The 19,369-nt window shown below is 37.0% G+C and overlaps 2 protein-coding genes and 4 non-coding genes across 9 annotated transcripts; 2 read left to right on the forward strand and 4 right to left on the reverse strand.

Moving 5' to 3' along the window:
* Positions 1-171: 171 nt before the first annotated feature.
* On the reverse strand, positions 172-13,475 carry LOC132621153 (uncharacterized). Of its 4 annotated transcripts, XM_060335309.1 has the most exons (16): positions 13,186-13,471; positions 11,518-11,562; positions 11,188-11,228; positions 11,005-11,086; positions 8,038-8,082; positions 6,666-6,722; positions 6,275-6,334; positions 6,048-6,175; positions 4,130-4,397; positions 3,983-4,049; positions 3,746-3,816; positions 3,583-3,672; positions 2,039-2,147; positions 1,564-1,655; positions 1,114-1,219; positions 311-571 (listed from the first exon to the last, which is right to left on the reverse strand). In XM_060335309.1, exons 1-16 carry the CDS (start codon positions 13,315-13,317, stop codon positions 447-449), a joined length of 1,518 nt encoding a protein of 505 aa, XP_060191292.1. In that variant the 5' UTR covers positions 13,318-13,471; the 3' UTR covers positions 311-446. The 4 variants fall into 4 exon arrangements, with proteins under 4 accessions (XP_060191291.1, XP_060191294.1, XP_060191293.1 ...); XM_060335308.1 differs by lacking the exon at positions 1,114-1,219 and having other exon boundaries at positions 172-571; positions 13,186-13,474; XM_060335311.1 differs by lacking the exons at positions 1,114-1,219; positions 13,186-13,471 and adding an exon at positions 12,477-12,606 and having other exon boundaries at positions 172-571.
* Positions 9,845-9,917, reverse strand: TRNAA-AGC (transfer RNA alanine (anticodon AGC)). Its single transcript has one exon. It is a non-coding gene; the product is annotated as a tRNA-Ala (tRNA).
* Positions 10,223-10,295, reverse strand: TRNAA-AGC (transfer RNA alanine (anticodon AGC)). Its single transcript has one exon. It is a non-coding gene; the product is annotated as a tRNA-Ala (tRNA).
* On the reverse strand, positions 10,757-10,873 carry LOC132625280 (U5 spliceosomal RNA). The gene has a single exon (XR_009576722.1). It is a non-coding gene; the product is annotated as a U5 spliceosomal RNA (small nuclear RNA).
* Positions 13,476-13,530: 55 nt separating the features above from the next.
* Positions 13,531-13,602, forward strand: TRNAK-UUU (transfer RNA lysine (anticodon UUU)). Its single transcript has one exon. It is a non-coding gene; the product is annotated as a tRNA-Lys (tRNA).
* A 47-nt stretch (positions 13,603-13,649) lies between these two features.
* Positions 13,650-17,493, forward strand: LOC132621155 (peptidyl-prolyl cis-trans isomerase FKBP17-1, chloroplastic). The gene is made up of 5 exons (XM_060335313.1): positions 13,650-13,989; positions 15,057-15,179; positions 15,524-15,640; positions 16,649-16,847; positions 17,247-17,493. Exons 1-4 carry the CDS (start codon positions 13,711-13,713, stop codon positions 16,769-16,771), a joined length of 642 nt encoding a protein of 213 aa, XP_060191296.1. The 5' UTR covers positions 13,650-13,710; the 3' UTR covers positions 16,772-16,847; positions 17,247-17,493.
* The last annotated feature ends 1,876 nt before the right edge of the window (positions 17,494-19,369 follow it).

Genomic DNA, 19,369 nt, shown 5'->3' on the forward strand with positions numbered 1-19,369 from the left:
TTACAAGTAATACACTTGTTTCTTCTCCTTTTTTTCCCCCCTCCTCGTGGAGGGGTAGGTGTTTTTGTCTTTCAGAAATCCAAACTTGTCTTTCACAACTTTGGGTCAAAGGCCCCTTGCAAATTATCTTTTAAACCATTGCAACTGTTAATAGTTCTGAACTGCGTTAAATAAGCCAATAAACTACATTTCATTTCGTATTAATACAAGAAATACGTATATGATAATTCATCATTCATGATCAACAATGCTGAAACGAGGTCAGCCATTCATGATCAACAATGCTGAAACGAGGTCAGCCCATGTCCCAACGCAAAAGCAAGCGATAATCTGGAAAGTTTACAGCTATAAAGAGAAACAGAACTACATAGGGAGCAAAAAGAAGCTCAAACCTTAGATTATAAGGCCAGAGCAAATATAAGTAAATACTGATAACCACAAAATCGTCACTTATCAGCATTCTCATTGGGTGCAGCGTCTGCAGAAGTGTAAGCAGCATCAGCCGAGGCGGTGTCCATGTCATTAAGACCCAACTCCTCGTTTTGCTCAAATGATCTAACGTACTCTTCATCTGCAGTAATGTTGTGATATGTTCACAAATGAGCAAAATTTAACATGTCTATCGTCAATTGAAGGGGGTTTATGTAAAAGAGGGAAAGCAAAAGATCCACAAACTTCGGGTTTCTTCCCCAATATTTCCAAAAGAAATCACAGAAATATCACTTAAGCGGAAAACTTGGGGAGGAGGGGGCATTTTGGCAAAAGTTATAACTAAACCATTCGATTCTTATTTTAGCGCAAATTTTCTCATCTGTCTGAGGTTGTTTCTCCTCCTTTCTCTCGTCTCAAGCCGCACCCTCTTTTTTTTTTTTTTTTTTTGGTGTGGGTTGGATTTGCTCAATTCTGACCGATAAAAATATCCCAGTACAAACTTTACAAATAGGTAGAATCAAAAGACATGAAAGACAAATGATGACCTTATGTGCGAACCTAAAAGCATGAAGCTAACCAGCCATCGACTTGTTTCCCATTGAAATTTCATATTAGCATATTATTAAAACAATTCGAGGACCGTTTTGCCTGAACTACTCTGGAGCTGCAAAAATGACTTACATTTCAACTGTTTGTCATCCTTGATATCATCGGTAGCAGGTGCAACAAAAGAATTTGCAAGTGCATCATCGATGATCAATGTCCAAGGTTGTTCCAAGTTCAAAAGCTGTGGAATGTTTGAAATGATTACAAAAAATATATTAAATAAATATGTCTTGGAATGGAGTTATATAGAGGAAAGTTAAAAGGAGTCTTGTATTTGGAAATACGGATTGTATCTTTACATCTCAGTCACGGACCAAAAATGGTTACAACCACCTAAAATAGCTCCTCCGAAGAAGACTAGAGGTAATTGAGGCATATTGGTAAATATTTTCCATTAACATATTCGGAGAACCAGATGATTCAGATCTCAAAATCTTGAATAGATATGAAATTCTTAATACGGAAATCACATATAAGCTTAAAATATGTGATATAGCAAGTAAGGAGGTATCTCTCCACATTTACCTTGTCTAGTCTTGCTCGGAAATCCAACCACTTGCTCTTCCTGTCTTCGGGAAGACTGTCACCAAATGTGAATCCATGTACTCTCTCAAGACCTACATTTAAAAGAAAATGTTCATCCAAGAGGATGTTTAAATGACGGAAATAAAAAAAGATCAACTACAAACACCACGAAAGTATAGGTCATTCAGATTCAGTAGTCCATGTAAACTAATCAGAGTATTCGCGCAACTCAAGATATTGATTAGACAAATGCCATTTGACACAAAAAATCACTCAGTTAACGGGAGCAAAATAAACGAAAGAAGAAATCAGAAACATGTAAAGAGTCTTAAATACGACGACTAATCTACAGTGTTCAACTGAAGTTCGACTTTCGGTGAGTTTGAAAATTGAAGTATCGAAATAATCGATATTGTTGTCCAAGAAAGTGAAACAAGGAAAAGGAGAAAAAAACAAGGTAAAAGAAGATACTCACTTTCGCTGATCTTTGTGATTAAACCCTCAACTGTCGTCACCATTCCACCCAAAGTACCACTAGTAAGCTCTAACTCAAGCTCAGGAACTTCCACCCCAGCACTATCCGACTGGTAAATACAAAACAACAATTTGGAGTCAGAGAATGCAAAGAAACAGAGATAGGTCCAAGCCGTTAAACACACTTTTCCCTATTTGTAACATGCGGAATATCAAGCAGATTCAAGACAATTAGGGCTCAACACTTGGGATGGAGGTACTGCAAATAGAAGTCTGATACTGTCAAGATGCCTACTCTTGAACATGATCTTGATGCTATTCCTCTCATTCCATTTCTTATTCTTTTTACTAAATAAATTAAATTATGAGCATCTGGGTTGAATACTTGAATCCAATCAGTATTAAAGCACAGAATTCACAACAAAACCACTAATATTTTGAAACTTTTTTTTTTTGGGTTAAAACTAACAAACACTAATATGAGGAGAAAGGAAACGGACAAAAATCCTGAATAACCCTAGTCAAGACAACAGAGGATCAGCATATAACTAGTGCGCCACTGCAACAAAACTACCAAGTGGAACAAGAAGCAGCTGCAGATAAAAAGATGAAGGTCAGAAGAAACAGCAGCGAAGAAAGTGGATCCTTCTGCATTGCTGCAATGGCAAGGTATGGGGCGCTCTTGTAGTTTTTTTTCTTTTGATGATGGTTATGTCTGAGCCTGCTTGCAGCACACTCAACTATTCTAATGGGTATCCGCAACCTCCGACCACCACAAACACCGGATAATTCTGCCACCAAAGTTTAGGCAGACGGGAAGACATCACTTATTTTTATCTCTGCGGGGATTTGAAACCTGCTCACAAAAGTTTTCACCTACTTCATTGACCACTAGGTCACAACCTTACCCTTAGGTGTCGTGAAAAAACAATTCTCTCAAAGCTGATGTTGGAAAGTTGGAAGTTGATATCGTTTGTTCATTAGTTTTTTCTTTGCCACCCATCATGTAATTTTATTGCTTTTTTACTTGTGGCTATTATAATCTTGGGTTATAAGCATGAAATGCGTTCCATTTTCGGATACTGTGTCGTCTTTGTTCTTCAAGCATGTTCTCAAATGCTGTATCAAGTATCAACAAATCCACAAGAGAAAGAATATAACAAAGATGATCCAAGCATCTTGGCATTCATGCCAACATGCTGGAAATTTTACATCCTTGCTTTACTTTGCTTTCATTGATCATGATCTTTAAAGTTTGAGAAGTAGATGTTACATGTGAAAGCAGTACGCAAATATGCTTTCTAAAGTCAAATATAACAGAGTTAATTAAAAAAAAAAAAAAAAATGTGAGACAAGTAACAACAGAGTAGATAGAAAATTTATTAAATATGGTCTTCGAAATAGCAGTATAAGAGTAAATATAAAAGTAAAATCAAATGTTGCACCTTCAGGGAAGGTTGCACAATGAATGAGATCACCAAAAATAAAACTAGAAAACAAAAAATTAGCTAGTATTTCTGCCAAATACAGGCTGGAGAGTTATACCTTAATCACATCACGGCTTAGATCTTTAATGTTTTCCACACGAAGTGTAATTTTCTTTCCCTTATCAGATATAGGACCACCAGGTTTCAGCTGCAAAGACGAGCATAATGTCATCAATAAAAATTCCATAAGCTATTCTTTTCTAGTACATGACAGCAATTACCTCAGAGTTGCGATAACCACACGCATCACAAGCGGATGCCATAACTATTACTTCTTGAAAGTATGGAATATCTTTAAGTGGTCAAGTTCAACAATACCATAGAAGCAAAAAAGCTTGCAGCAGATGGGCAACAATTGCAACTATTAATATTCCCTTCTATCTCGCAGCAAGGGACCGTGTGAGGGAGGAGCGCAGTAATCATGAGGTTATCTATTGTGTAAAAGTAGAAAAGGATACTGGTAACAAACATTTTACAGTCACACTTCGCAGCACATGCTCCACAAGTTGATGGAAACATCATCACCTGTCGAAAAGAGGAAGCTATCAGAAAAGAAAGTTTAAAAGGGACAGATATATGTAAGAAACCCCACCAGGTCGACGTACCTCTTCAGGAGCTGAATATCGAAATAGAGCTTCAGCCATTTCTGCACTGTTACCCTGAGCAATAGCCTGACGTCCTGCTCTTGCTCCAACTGATCCATGTGGTTCATTTAGTTGTCGATGAGGAATATTATTTATCCCCTCACTTGATACCTCATCACGTTGTCCTCCAAGCTGTGAAGGGTCAGCAAGATACCCTAAAGCTGCCTGTTGTTCAGGAGTTCGCTCATAGAATGTGATTTTCAATGAGGGATCAGCAGATGGAGCTAACCTGTAAGATAAGCATTGACCTAAGCATAAGGTCAACAATAATACTTAAAACGTAGTGTAGCTCAAGTAAGCTACTGCTTGCACGTTTTATAAATCACATACTAACAAAGACGCTTTTGAAGTGAAATGGACCTAACTTCATACTCCCTCTGTCCCAAAAAGATTGTTTTCCTTTCCTTTTTAGTGTGTCCCAAAAAGATTGTCACCTTTCTATATTTAGAATAAATTTAACTTTATGAGATAATTTACAGCCACATAAATATCTAAGGCTTGTTTTGGATCACACATTTCAAAAGTCTTCCTTTATTTCTTAAATTTTGTGTCAAGTCAAAAGAGGACAATCTTTTTGGGATGGAGGGAGTACTTTTTTACCGTCAAATTAACAAACACAGTTTTGAGATGAAATAGACATGAAAAGAGCAAATTGGATACAGAGGATTCATAAAGCCAACCTGCACTGAGCCATAGTTAATTAATTGATCGATTCATGAACAAAGGCAGTTCGCATAAGCTAGGCTACACAGAATTCTGTTTATTGTTCACCAGAAAGAAAAGCAACTCCTTCAGATGAGTAGTGGCAAAAGATCAGCCACATTACAACTTAAACTCAAATTTTTAGATGAAGAAGTTATTAAGCGTAAACGTTGCACCTCAAACTTCCCATATTTTAAGTGATTAAGGTCCACATGCAGAAGCCTACTTGCTAGAGTTATCCTTCCTAAAACCTGCGGTCTCACGGTATGTTTTCAACAATTGAACATTATTTTGTTTCCCCTGCAATTCATCGTTACTACCTTCTTTTTCTTCTTCTTTTTTTTTTTTTTTTTTTTTTGAAATGGGATTCATCATTGCTACTTTCCCTACCCTGTATTCACCAGTGAAGAAAGAAGATTAGTTTTAGGTTTTGTATCCAAGACAACTAGTCCGACACGGAATACCAATAGCAGTACCACTTAAACAAGTCTTATCATCTAGCAATTACTGTCCTAATTATCTACTTGATTTTTATTATGCAGGGTGGCGTTACCCCAGTTTAAACATTTGCTTTACACAATACTGCACAATGTCCGGGCCGTACTCAGTAATTCACTTCCTAATTTTATGTGAGTTGAAAGAAAATTTGTTCTTTGAAGGACAAGATAAATTTTTTTTAATAACCACTAAATCGTTAATCAGAACACACAGCAAAACAAAACTCTTAGCCACTCTATAGAACAAAAACCTTGATCAGAAAGGAAAAAGAGACGGCAATATATAACCATTCAAGTTGGATCTTTTAAGTTGTTTTTGTATTCTAATGACTAGTATTCTTCTAAAACTTGACTGTGATCATTTCTTGATCTGTATTAATGGCATATGTTCTGCCTATATATTCACATTTAGTAATGCTTTTTTTTTTTTGAAAGATTAATGGCTAGTTCCAAATTTAAACCCTAAAAGTATTTTGGTTCTACTCATCCATCCCCAAAAAGTTCAGAATTTCAGGTAACAGCATCCAGCATGCCGCTAATGTCTGTGATGGTACCATGATACATCCGTATTATTGATCAGCAATATTTTCAGTTTCAGGCATGAAGCACTCCAATATATATAACTAGATTGGGCAAGGCAAAAGCCATAACATTTTTACTGTAAGAAATGAGTTTCTTACGGGTTCTCAATGAAGCTGTTACCAGCAGGATCATCAAGAATGAAAGTGAAGGATGAATCTCCTGACGCACATGCTCTTAGTTTTATCAAGAACTGATCTATTGCTTCAGCCATCTGGGGATCCACTTTCTGCCAACACCATGCGATGAAAATATCAGAATGCGAAAAATATAGAGAAAAAGACAAAACCAGAGCGTGTAAGCCTATAAAGCAATAGAAAAACTCCACCTTCCGTTCATCTTGAAGGGCCTCCAGACCTTCGGCAGCTCGAGCCAGTATGCCTTCTATCTGTAATGTAGCACAGAGATATTTATTATAACAAGAGGCGAGCATAAGTATTTTTCTGTTTCTAAGGTTTTCTGTATTTGCAGCTGGGAGAACAAACAACTACTGCTCCTACATCCTTTTGCCTTTTGAATCTCCCACAAAATCATAAACTCCACATCCTAACACACACCATCAGGATGTAAAAGAAAAAATTTGAAGACAAGAATGAAGATATCTGAACAACTTATGCCTAAAATTGCATTAGTGGAACATTGAGATGAAGGCGTAACATAAACCATATAGTGAAACAGGATAATTTTTTAAAAAGCCAAGCTAGTAAAAAGGCAGATACCGATGACAATGATCCACGTTGAGCCTCAGGCGGGATCTCAAAATCCAGTTCAGGGATCTGCACAGCACAACCATAATAAATATGTATACGGGTAACTCCAGAAAAAGATAGCTTGCTTAGGACCCTAATTAAAATTTGTTGATCCTTCACTAAGAAGTACAAGCAACAACAACAACAACAACAAGCCCAGTATAATCCCACCATGTGGGGTCTGGGGGTAGAGTGTACGCAGACCTAACCCCCACCTTGAAAGGTAGGGCGGCTGTTTCCAAAAGACCCTCGGCTCAAGAGAGAAGAACAAGAGAGGAAAACAAGACAAAAGGTCAGATAGGATCAAGCATATCGAAAATAATATGAAAACAAGGAATAACAAAAGCGAGAAAGTCATGGTAGAACAGTCCGGAAAGAAAGGAGCATTAACTACTATAGATAAATAAGATAACCAAAGTACAACGGCCCAACAAATATAAGTAGCAATCAAATGCAGAAATCAAATGGTAATAAACAAATGAGCAAAACTACAACTACTATGGTCAAAGGATAAGCCACCTAGCCTTCTATCCTAATCTGAGTCCTCCACAACCCCCTATCTAAGGTCATGTCCTCGGTGAGCTGAAACTGTGCCATATCCTGTCTAATCACCTCTCCCCAATACTTCTTCGGCCTCCCTTTGCCTCTCCTGAAACCGTCCATAGCCAACCTCTCACACCTCCGCACTGGAGCATCTGTGTCTCTCCTCTTCACATGCCCAAACCATCTCAGCCTCGCTTCCCGCATCTTGTCCTCCACCGATGCCACTCCCACCTTGTCTCGAATATCTTCATTCCTAATTCTATCCTTCCTAGTGTGCCCACACATCCACAGCAGCATTCGCATTTCCGCGACTTTCATCTTCTGAACGTGAAATTTCTTGACTGGCCAACACTCCGCCCCGTACAATAAAGTCGGTCTAACCACCACTTTGTAGAACCTGCCTTTAAGTTTTGGCGGCACTTTCTTATCACACAGCACTCCGGAGGCGAGCCTCCATTTCATCCACCCTGCACCAATACGATGTGAAACATCGTCGTCGATATCCCCATCTCCCTGTATAATAGACCCAAGATACTTGAAACCTCCTTTCTTTTGAATGGCCTGGGTACCAAGCCTCACTTCCCCGTCAGCCTCACGTGGTAGGCCACTGAACCTGCACTCCAAGTATTCTGTCTTGGTCCTACTCAATTTAAATCCATCTAAAATATACATTATGTTCTATTCCTGTATGTCTCTATCTATTAAATACAGCCGACATCAAACATGGAGATTTAAGAGGTTTACTAACAGTGCATGTGTCAAGACACTAACAAATTACAACAGAGTTTAATTAAAGTACCTTGATGGTAGCACTTTCAGACTTCACAACTGTTCTGTCGAGCATCTGCAGTTTCAAAATACCAGTAAGTCAAGTATCGCGAAGAGTTAAACTCAAAATTATCATTGGCTTAAAACTAGCCCAGGATGCATAACATTCTTTATTTCACAAAAATATGCATCATGCAGGCCTACTAGCTTTCTAACATTGCCAAAATAAACTTTATTGTCATGAAATAAAGAAAAGGAGAATCAAGATGAGCATTCAACTATGTGCCGTATAGCAATAAGACATTATGCTACTTTAGTAACAGCCCGAGAACTTCTTGGAGAAAAGATAGTAAATTTTTTTTCTTTTTTATATCTTGATATTTTTTAGTACTACACTCACCCAAGCTTCGGAGTTCTGATGGTATCCGGTGCACTAGTGCTGGTATGATCGTATTCTTAAAGGGTTTTTTGTCATAAAGACATACAGAGACCCACACCAGCCAGAATCAAACTTGAGAACCTTGCTCTCTTTGAACACCCTTGACCACTGGGCTGCCTACCTCAGTATTAAAATAATACAGAAGAAAAATATAAGGAATTCAATGTCCGCCCTTTTTCCCAACTTTTTTTTTTCTTCTAAGGATTAGTTGTTTTTCCAAACTACAGCTGTCCGCTCAACCAACTGAGCTAAGGTCGGAACTATAAAATGGTTCTAATAATAAGTGGAGATGAGGGGAATCGAGCCCCGTACCTCTCACATGCTAAGCGAGCTACCATCTAAGCTACATCCCCTAATGGAAACTGATCCTTATTCTTCTGGATAAATAACTCAGCATTCAACGTGCACCATTCAACCTTATTTCTTTTCCTTGGCGCTTTCCGCGTAAAATGACTTGAGGTTTCCATTGAAGAAATCCCTCTAAAATTGGTGTATGCCACTATTTGCAAGAGCACAATAAAGAATTCATTGTGCATCCTACTTCCCAACTCCTTTTTTTCTTCTAAGAATTAGCTGTTTTCCAAACTACAGTCTATGCTTACCAACTGAGCTAAGGTCAGAATTATAAAATGGTTGTAATAATAAGTGGAGATGCGGAGTATCGAGCCCCGCACCTCTCGCATGCTAAGCGAGCGCTCTACCATCTGAGCTTCATCCCCTTATAAAAGGAAGTATCCTTATTCTTCTGTATAAGTAACTCAATATCCAAGCAAGTGCACCATTCAACCTTACTTATTTTCCTTGGCACTTTCCTCGTAAACTGACTTGGGGTTACCATTGAAGAAATCCCTCCAAAAATTGGTGTATGCCACTATTTGCAATGAACACAATAAAGAATACATTGTTCATCCTTCTCCCCAACTCCGTTTTTTCTTCTAAGGATTAGCTGTTTTTCCAAACTACAGTCCTCTGCTCTACCAACTGACCTAAGGTCGGAACTATAAAATGGTTGTAATAATAAGTGGAGATGCGGGGTATCGAGCCCCGTACCTCTAGCATGCTAAGCGAGCGCTCTACCATCTGAGCTACATCCCCTTATTAAAGGAAGTATTAAGTGGGAACTGATCCTTGTTCCTCTGGATAAATAAACAAGTGCACCATTCAACCTTATGTCTTTTCCTTGGCGCTTTCCGCGTAAACTGATTTGGGGTTTCCACTGAAGAAATCCCTCCAAAAATTGCTGTATGCCACTATTTGCAATGAGCACAATAAAGAATACATTGTTCGTCCTTCTTCCCAACTCCTTTTTTCTTCTAAGGATTAGCTGTTTTTCCAAACTACAGCCCTCCGCTCTACCAACTGACCTAAGGTCGGAACTATAAATGGTTGTAATAATAAGTGGAGATGCGGGGTATCGAGCCCCGTACCTCTCGCATGCTAAGCGAGCGCTCTACCATCTGAGCTACATCCCCTTATTAAAGGAAGTATTAAGTGGGAACTGATCCTTGTTCCTCTGGATAAATAAACAAGTGCACCATTCAACCTTATGTCTTTTCCTTGGCGCTTTCTGCGTAAACTGATTTGGGGTTTCCACTGAAGAAATCCCTCCAAAAATAGCTGTATGCCACTATTTGCAATGAGCACAATAAAGAATACATTGTTCGTCCTTCTTCCCAACTCCTTTTTTCTTCTAAGGATTAGCTGTTTTTCCAAACTACAGCCCTCCGCTCTACCAACTGACCTAAGGTCAGAACTATAAAATGGTTGTAATAATAAGTGGAGATGCGGGGTATCGAGCCCCGTACCTCTCGCATGCTAAGCGAGCGCTCTACCATCTGAGCTACATCCCCTTATACCAAGTGCACCATTCAAACTTATGTCTTTTCCTTGTCGCTTTCCGCGTAAACTGATTTGGGGTTTCCACTGAAGAAATCCCTCCAAAAATTGCAGTATGCCACTATTTGCAATTAGCACAATAAAGAATACATTGTTCGTCCTTCTTCCCAACTCCTTTTTTCTTCTAAGGGTTAGCTGTTTTTCCAAACTACAGTCCTCCACTCTACCAACTGACCTAAGGTCGGAACTATAAAATGGTTGTAATAATAAGTGGAGATGCGGGGTATCGAGTATCGAGCCCCGTACCTCTCGCACACTAAGCAAGCGCTCTACCATCTGAGCAATATCCCCTTATAAAAGGAAATATTAAGTGGGAACAGATCTTTGTTCCTCTGGATAAATAAATCAGCATTCAACCAAGTGCACCATTCAACCTTATGTCTTTTCGTTGGCGCTTTCCGCGTAAACTGACTTGGGGTTTCCACTGAAGTATCCCTCCAAAAATTTCTGTATGCCACTATATGCAACGAGCACACGGTATCCTTTAGTAAAACACGAAAGAATAGTTTGCAATGTGCTCATCGTCTGGCTGTGTAAAACCCTCGTCTATTGCTTGGAAGGAAATTATCCTAACCGTTGAACTACAGACGCTATTGTATATAGCAACTTATTGCTTTATCTAACAGCATATAACAACGTCAACAGATGCAATAGAGGAAATACCTTTTGATCGCCTGAAGGAACACGCAAGCTATAGCAACATCCTCGAGGCTGAATCTCACCAGCAAACTCCACTTCATTATTTCTTTAGAAGGGAAATGAAAAGAGAAGGAAAACAGGGTAAAGTAGGTTATTGAGCTGAAAGTTACTCCAATTTCCAATGCCTTCGGAGATTAAATGCCTTACCTTTCACCACAATGTGGACAGTCAAATGCTGACAATAATATCTGGAAGAACATTCAATGTACCATTTAGAATGACAACCATTGATACAAAAGAGAGAGGGTCTCACACAAATGAAAACAAGGTTTCTAACACGCCTTTTTTTCTTTCCAAATTTTCAAGAAGCTATAACTTCTATCCCACATGCTGCTGTTCTTTTAGGTTTTCAAATGCCAAAAATAATTCTGGTCCAAAAATTGCCGATAAGGTTTAATTGGTTTAGGATGAAAAAACAAAAACTTACAACCATAAGCTAGGCAGCACTATAGGAAAGAGAAGGAGGAAGCCAAGTACCTTTCTAAAATGTGGAATCAGTGTTAAGAGAAACCTTGTTGTACCCTGTCAACAGAAACAATAAGACCATTAGGCAAAGAGAAGTATCCTGCTGATATTTCCCTACAAAACTGATACAAGCACAAAACTCGAAAGCAATAAAGCCGGAAAAAAAACAACACATTTTCCACCAATGTAGCTCTAACAAAAAATCCCAAAAGTGGAAAAGGAATTTAATGCACCACAATATTAAACAAAAAGCTAACTTCATAGAAAATACTCAGATAAATACCATGTATAAGAAGTAAAGAGACAAACCAAAGCATATGAATTCTTCACTTCGGCATATTTTCATGTTATTAAACTTTTCTCGTTCTTCTACAGTAAATTCAAGAAGAAAAAAGCTATAGCACTCTTTGTCCCTTCTCCAGCCAACCACCAAAGGAAAAGATTTAAGACGAACAACATCTCATAAAAACTGTAACTTTATATCATACAAGAGCAGATAATCTCTGTAAACGTAGATTAATCAAAAAAAGCTTCCACATTCTACAGCTAAAGCAAGCTTTCCATGTTTTATAATCTCTTCAACCTCTTTCGTAAACGTTCTAACGAAGCAAAAAAAGATTACCCTTTTCCTCAAATAACACAAAAATCAACAAGAAAGAAAAAATAAAACTCCTTTCTTCAAGTACGCTTGGAAAACAGAAAAAAGACTTAAAAAACACAACATCTCATAAAAACTGTAACTTTATAGCAGACACATATCATATCAGTAAAAGTAGATTAACCAACAAAAGCTTCTACATTCCTCAACTAAAATAAATTCCCCATGTTTATAATGTCTTCAACCTTCTATAGTAAACGTTCTAACGAAGAAAAAAAATTACCCTTTTCCTCAAATAACACAAAAATAATCAACAAAGACAAAAAAGAACTCCTTTCCTCAAGTAAGCTTGGAAAAGAGAAAAAAGACTTACGGAGCACGGCATCTCATAAAAATTGTAACTTTATAGCATACGCAGAGCAGATAATCTCGGTAAGAGTAGATTAACCAACAAATGTTTCTACATTCTTCAGCTAAAGTAAATTCCCCATGTTTTATAATCTCTTCAACCTTCTCTAGTAAACGTTCTAACCGAGAGAAAAAAAGAAAAAGGCTTACCCTCTTCCTCAAACAACACAAAAATCATCAAGAAAGACAAAAAAAAAAAAAAAAAAAAAAAAAAAATCTCCTTTCCTCAAGTAACCTTGGAGGACAGAAAAAGCAAAGAAGAGAAAGAAGCACATACATTTTCAGCATACTTTCATGTTAATACCCTTTCATCATTCTTTTTCAGTAATTTCAAGAAGAAAATAGCTATACAACTCTTTGTCCTTTCCCCTATTAATTAAACCCAAAAAGAAAAGACTTCAGAAACACAACATCTCATCAAAACTGTAACTTTATAGCATACACAGAGATCAATTAACCAACTAAATCTTCTATTTTCACCAGCTAAAGTAAATTCCCCATGTTTTATAATCTCTTCAACCTCTTTAATAAATTTCTAACGAAGCAAAATAAAGATTACCCTTTTCCTCAAACAACACAAAAAACATCAAGAAAGACAAAAAAAAAAAAAAAAACTCCTTTTCCTAGTAACATTGGATAACAGAAAAAGGCAAAAAGAGAAAGAAGGTAGATACATTTTCACCACATCGCATACATAGGCTTTCAACAACATAAAGAGGGGTATCAATCTCAACATCATCTCCAGCAGCTTGAACTGCTTCCACCACTGACCTTACATCCATTATCTGTTCCTTTGGCACTGCCATTTCAAGAAAGTATTTTGATTATTTCCCAATCAACCTTCTCTTCTCCTCTATATACTGCAAAGGTTAAGGTTTTAGACAATGGTGGCGGAGAGGGAAAATATTAAGTTCTGCAAGTTTGGGGTTTAACGAACCAGAAGAATCCAGTGCATACAAGAGATTAGATGTCGCAATTAAATTAGTGATATAAATAATTTGGATGGGCTATATGCACAAGCCGTCTTAGCTCAGTGGTAGAGCGCGTGGCTTTTAACCACGTGGTCGTGGGTTCGATCCCCACAGACGGCGTTTTATTATGTTTTTTCATTTTTACCTTTAAAAATAACTTAACGGCCAAAAATCATACTGATTAAAAAAAAACAGAGAAGAGAAGGAAAGCCAGAAGCAAGCTTGAAGATGACAATGATTAAACTAGTTCCATTACCATTACCATGTCCAACATACCTATATACACGCCATGGCCACAAAACCTCTTTTGCTTCCTCTTCTTCAAGCCAGAAATCAAGAAGAGTTATTTCTCTTTCTGCAATTACTCTTTCACTGTCTGCTCTATCTAGTTCTATTTCTTGGGCAAATCCTCAAGTTCCAAAGTTCTTGGAGCTGCCCAATTCAGGTGGTGTCAAGGCATTGGACCTTCGTATTGGTAATGGGGAAACCCCACTTGATGGTGATGTGGTACCCTTCTTTCTCTTTTTCTACTTTCTTTTTTTTCACTGTTTTCTGTACTAAGCTGTGTTAGGCAAATGCAATGAGCTTGTGCTTTATATGTAATCACATATTTGTTGGTAACAAAAGTCAATTATTTGGAAACTAATTAGTGAAATACAGCAAACTAACAACATACCCAGTGTAGTTCCATAAGTGGGGTCCGGAAAGATAGGGTGCATGTAGACCTTACTCCTACCTTTGTGAGCTAGAAGACTCTTTCCGATAGACCCTCGGTTAAAACCAATTAGTGAAATATGTTTGCAAAATTGTGAAAGGAAAGGATTATTAGTTAGCTGGGATTAAGGATTGTTGAAGTAATAAGTGTGGGGTTTAAAGAATCTAGTTTAAATAACTACTAATGTGCTCTAAAAGACAAATTAATTGGAAAGAAATGAGGCCAATTAGAGAGAAATGGATATTGGATTCAGATAGCTCGATCCAATTAGCTTTCGATAGAGAAAAAAAAGTCTCTTCCTTTTCAAAATTTCTGCTGTTTCTAGAGAGTTGGGTTTTCCTTTTTGAAGATTTTGAGTTTGGTTGAAATTCTATTGTTGAGTTTTCACAATCATGAAAGGATGATGTGTATGTTGACATGGTGAAGAACATGTTTGGTTTTTTGCTTAAAAACAGATTTCTCTGGCATATATATATCGTCTACTGAACAATTTACCTAGACAAAGCCTCTTTTTATCTGGAGCTATCTGCTTTTACTAGATTATTATGGCATATGCTATATGTGCACATTAACTACGTTTTATGACCTATAAAACTAATAGAACCAAAATATTAGTAGTGGAAGAAGTCCGAATTCAGGAAGTTTTGCTTAGATAACTCTGTCACTGCCGATCAATGGTGTTGCATATGGTTTCTCTTTGTGCTAAAGGATAGGATAAAAGTTGAGGAAAAGCAAGGAGGAATCAGTGGTCATGCTTGAATGGATCTTGCACATTTTTATCAGCTTTACATAGAACTGTACTGGTAGTGCTTTATGATGTCTGTTCAGTTCTGGAGAGTAATTATGTGTGATTGGACAGGTTGCAATTCATTATTATGGGAGACTTGCTGCAAAGCAAGGATGGCGCTTTGACTCAACCTATGATCACAAGGACGAAACTGGTGAACCAATTCCTTTCTCTTTTGTCCTTGGTTCAGGCAAAGTGAGTTAACCTGTCTTTCGCACTTGTCCATTGAAGTCTTTTAATTTGAACAAAGAGGAGTCAAGGTAATCAGTTGAACCTGAATGTGGTTGATGAGTGACTGTTTGATGCTTTGGCCAAGAAGCATATAAAACTGCTTGACCACTAATGAACTCCAATGCTCAACTTAACCTGGTGTTTGAGTTTTTCTGTCGGACATGAATTCATCTTTTTTTCTACTTTGAATTCCTTGTTGCTCAATCTCTTTGAAGTGCATCTGTTCGACTGTTCTGAACCTACTAAATTACATAGCAAATAAAACTGTAGCAATTAATTCCACATCTTTGTCTATCTACTTATTGCAGGTTATATCAGGGATTGAAACTGCTGTGAGATCGATGAAAGTAGGCGGCCTTCGTCGAGTTATTATCCCACCATCTCAAGGATATCAGAATACATCCCAAGAACCCCTGCCACCTAATGTGTGAAGTTGCTCTTCTTCCTTTATAATCATAATTTGGTTCTTCTCAGTTGCATTCTTTTGGCAGGGAAGTCTATTTAGTCTTCTGAATACTAGAGCTCTTTCTACATAAATTAAGCTGTGGGGGAATCATGCATTTAATCTCCCCTTTTCTGTTTGATGTATGTTTCTGTGAATGAGCTGTTACCCTTTTTCAAGAAGAGGTATTACATCTCTAATAGTTAGTTAGGAGAAGGGAAATTTGTGCAACAATTACTTTGCTCTTTTAGACATAAATAAGATCATAATTCTACTGTAATGTTATAATCCCACCTTCCATGTTTTGAATTGCAACCCATCTACCATCTTTAATTTTAATTATAACAACAAAAACAACAAACCCAGTATACTCCCACCAAGTGGGGTCTGGCAAGGGTAGAGTGTACGCAGACCTTATCCTTAACTTGTAAAGGTAGAGATAGTTTTAATTATAAGAAACAAAATATTAAATGTGTTATCACCATTGGAGTTTCTTATTCTTGAGTTTCAAATCATAGGGTTTGGAATCACTGGTCCAAGCCTGCCACACTGGATTAGAATTCCCAATACACCCAATGACAGATAGCTACCAAAAAGCCTAAGTTAGAAAACACAATATGTGCTTCAGCTACACCTTCGTGATTGAACATGCATAAAAGGAATCCATACAACTAATTATTTTCTGTTTCTTTCCTCCTTTCTATTCTGGTTATTCTTGGACCATCTAGATTTTGGGGATTATGTACTCGACTTTGGTAGAGTCTTGAAATGATTTTGGAGTTCTATTGTGCCAGCCTTTTTCTGTTGGACGATTCAGTCATTCATAATACCTGCAGTAGGAAAGTCTTTAGAACTGATTGATTGTAATTGGTGTTGAAATCGAGATTAATAATACTTTAATTCTTATTAAAAGAGATTAGAAGTACTTTAAATTTCATGAATATATTTTCATTTGGGACTTAAGTTAGTAAACATTTTCTCCTTGTTTCAGTATTTTGATCGGCAAAGGCTTTTTACTACCATTTTCAACCCAACCCGTCTTGCAAATGGAGAAGGTGCAACACTGGGGACAGTCATATTTGATATTGAATTGGTCAGCCGGAGGCATCTCTGATCGATACTTAGGCAGCCGTTTTTCTCCTCTTTACTGGAGTATGGAGCAATTGTTGTCAATTCGATGATGACGGAAGGTAAATCTATTGTTAATAGGAAAAGTTTTAATCATTATTAATGGTTATCACCTAGTTATTGCTTTCTTATTTGGAATAAATATTAGACAATGTGTTTCATTAGAAAGTCTCTCCTGAATCTCTACTTAGACTGCACATATTTTTGACAATACTCGTTGTGCGGCATAACCTATATAGTTGTTGAATGCTTTATAGAGGATTTAATACTAAGGTGAGATAAATATCTCTAACTCTCGGCTATGTAGAATGGAGATCCATTAGCCTGTTAACTCGAGCTCACTTTGTTTCTCTGCTCAACAAAGTTTGTTGTTTCTAGTTTTGCTTATACTGTAGCCTAGTATAATATATATATAAGTTAAAGATATCTCCTTCTTAGTTAATTCATTGTTGTTCTTCCAGGTTTACAGATGATGAAATAGTTTCTAGCTAATGCTTGTGGGTGTTAAAGAAGCCTCGGTGAAAAGTTTGGTCCTATGATATGCCCAATTGCCATATATGAAAGGCAAGGAGAGAGTGCTTGAAGGAGTTTTTAGAACTCTGGATGAAAGGGTACATGTGTTTATATATATATTTTTTTTATTCTTCATTTAGTTTATCGGTTTTTATACCATTTAAAAGAAATCGATATTCTACGACTTGATAAAGATATCTTTGTTCAAATTAGAAGCAGGTTCGGTTGTTCAGTAAGAATGTTGTAAATTTAGGAAATTTATCTGAGAGAAAAAAAAAAAAAAAAAAAAAAAAGGAATGTGTGTGGCTTGAAATAGGCTTCAACTAGCCTCAATATCCCAACATCTACTTACTTTGATCATCTGAAAAAATCTCTCCAAAAGTAGCATTTTCAGTTTTGACACTGCCATCATTATTTAGTTTAATCTTTCCTGCGAAAAGAGAAGACCAAGCTATTAGTGTGACTTGTTTAGATTGAGAATTCTGACGATGCGATGATTCATCAATTTTCCTAGCATAATTGTTTTTTTCTCTGCATAAATAGATAATTTTTTTCAGTTAAATTTCTATTATGCTCTTCATATACGTCACATAATTTTAAATATATTTCTAGCACAGGAAGGTTGCCAGGTATTATTATTTATAATATATTGTCAAGCCATTCAAGCCTTGACGTGGCATTCATAGTAGCAATCTCATTTGGTGGAGATGAACTTGTTCCATCATTTGTTTCGATATTGGACAAGCCATAATATGTGAAGGGTCCTTGACATCACAATTACATGTTCACATTTCGGTGATTTGGTGATCTTCGTGATTAATCTAAGCTCATTTGTCACAAGCTTATTATGTTTGACAAGCCACGTGAATTTTTTTTTTTAAATCAAGTCAATGTATTGCATATCATAATCAAGGTCATAAAGCTGCTGTTTATAAGTGGCATACCACAAGTTAAGAGTCTACTAAAGTAAATGATTCTCTACCAACTTTACTCAATCATATATACAACAGGGTACTTTCTGAATGCACCAAAAGAAAATAAGAGAACGAAGGCTACTCCTTAATTGGGGAAGCTCGATTTTACACCTTCGAGAGCTCTTCTATTCCTCTCTCCAGACAACCCACATTAATGCAAGTGGCACCACATTCCATGCCCTTCGTCTTCTCTTCTCCTTCCGCTCTTCCAACTAGACATCAACTCTTTCACCATTTTTGGCATCACCCATTAAGGAGCCGTTTGGACATAGTTTGAAACCATGGTTTCAAATCACGTTTATTAGGGTATTTTAAGTTGTATCTTCTCTTATACATATAAAAACCCCACAAATTGTGAAAACTATCAAAACATTCTCAATTCTTATACAATCTTACCAAATGAGCAAGTCATAGTTCATAACAAAATTAATACGCTACTAGAAGGCCTTTCTAAAAAATACAAGATCAATTGATCAAACTTGAATTTAATAAAAACGAAAATTTAACATGAATATTAATGAGGTTGGTAGACTTATAAAGGTTGGTAGATATAAATAAAGGTTGGTGGATGTTAATGAGGTTGGTAAATGATTGGTCGGTAATTGCTAAAACTATTTACCAACTTATGGCTTTCTTTTTACAAAATATGAACTTATGGGTCAAATTTTATATTTAAATTTTTTGAAACCATGAGATGAAATGCATGTCTAAATGCTAGTTTCATCTCATGGCTTCAAACCGCATGTCCAAACACCTACAAAATGCCAAATCACCTAAACATATCCCACCATAATCTCATGTCAATCCGCACCATCTGAAGTATTTTATCTTCTCGTGAAGGCAAAATTTCTATATATTAGTCCATGCCATTTCATTTGGGGTGATTTCATGATGACAAGCACTCTCATATGTGGATTTGGTACTTTAACTTCCTATTATCAGTTTCATTCCAAGTGATTTTATCTGTAAAATCAATATTATCAAAAATAAAGTGAGATAAAATAAAACTGAATTTCATATAGATTAAGGAAAATAGCTATAGAGGTGATGCCTCATTACCATGTACCAACACGTCAAAAACTTTAATAGAAGTGTCA

Source organism: Lycium barbarum, chromosome 12 (genome assembly GCF_019175385.1).
Source record: "Lycium barbarum isolate Lr01 chromosome 12, ASM1917538v2, whole genome shotgun sequence".
NCBI lineage: Eukaryota > Viridiplantae > Streptophyta > Magnoliopsida > Solanales > Solanaceae > Lycium > Lycium barbarum.

Bases quoted from the DNA above. Each gene is read 5' to 3' on its own strand.
- LOC132621155 (XM_060335313.1), top strand. From the start codon at position 13,711: ATGACAATGATTAAACTAGTTCCATTACCATTACCATGTCCAACATAC. The intron at 13,990-15,056 runs GTACCCTTCTTT...GTGATTGGACAG, and splicing joins CCCCACTTGATGGTGATGTG to GTTGCAATTCATTATTATGG. The intron at 15,641-16,648 runs GTGTGAAGTTGC...TCCTTGTTTCAG, and splicing joins AAGAACCCCTGCCACCTAAT to TATTTTGATCGGCAAAGGCT.
- LOC132621153 (XM_060335308.1), bottom strand. From the start codon at position 13,317: ATGGCAGTGCCAAAGGAACAGATAATGGATGTAAGGTCAGTGGTGGAA. The intron at 4,398-6,047 runs GTAAGAAACTCA...CTTATCTTACAG, and splicing joins AACAGCTTCATTGAGAACCC to GTTAGCTCCATCTGCTGATC. The intron at 572-1,563 runs GTAAATGTGGAG...ACATTACTGCAG, and splicing joins TCCGAGCAAGACTAGACAAG to ATGAAGAGTACGTTAGATCA.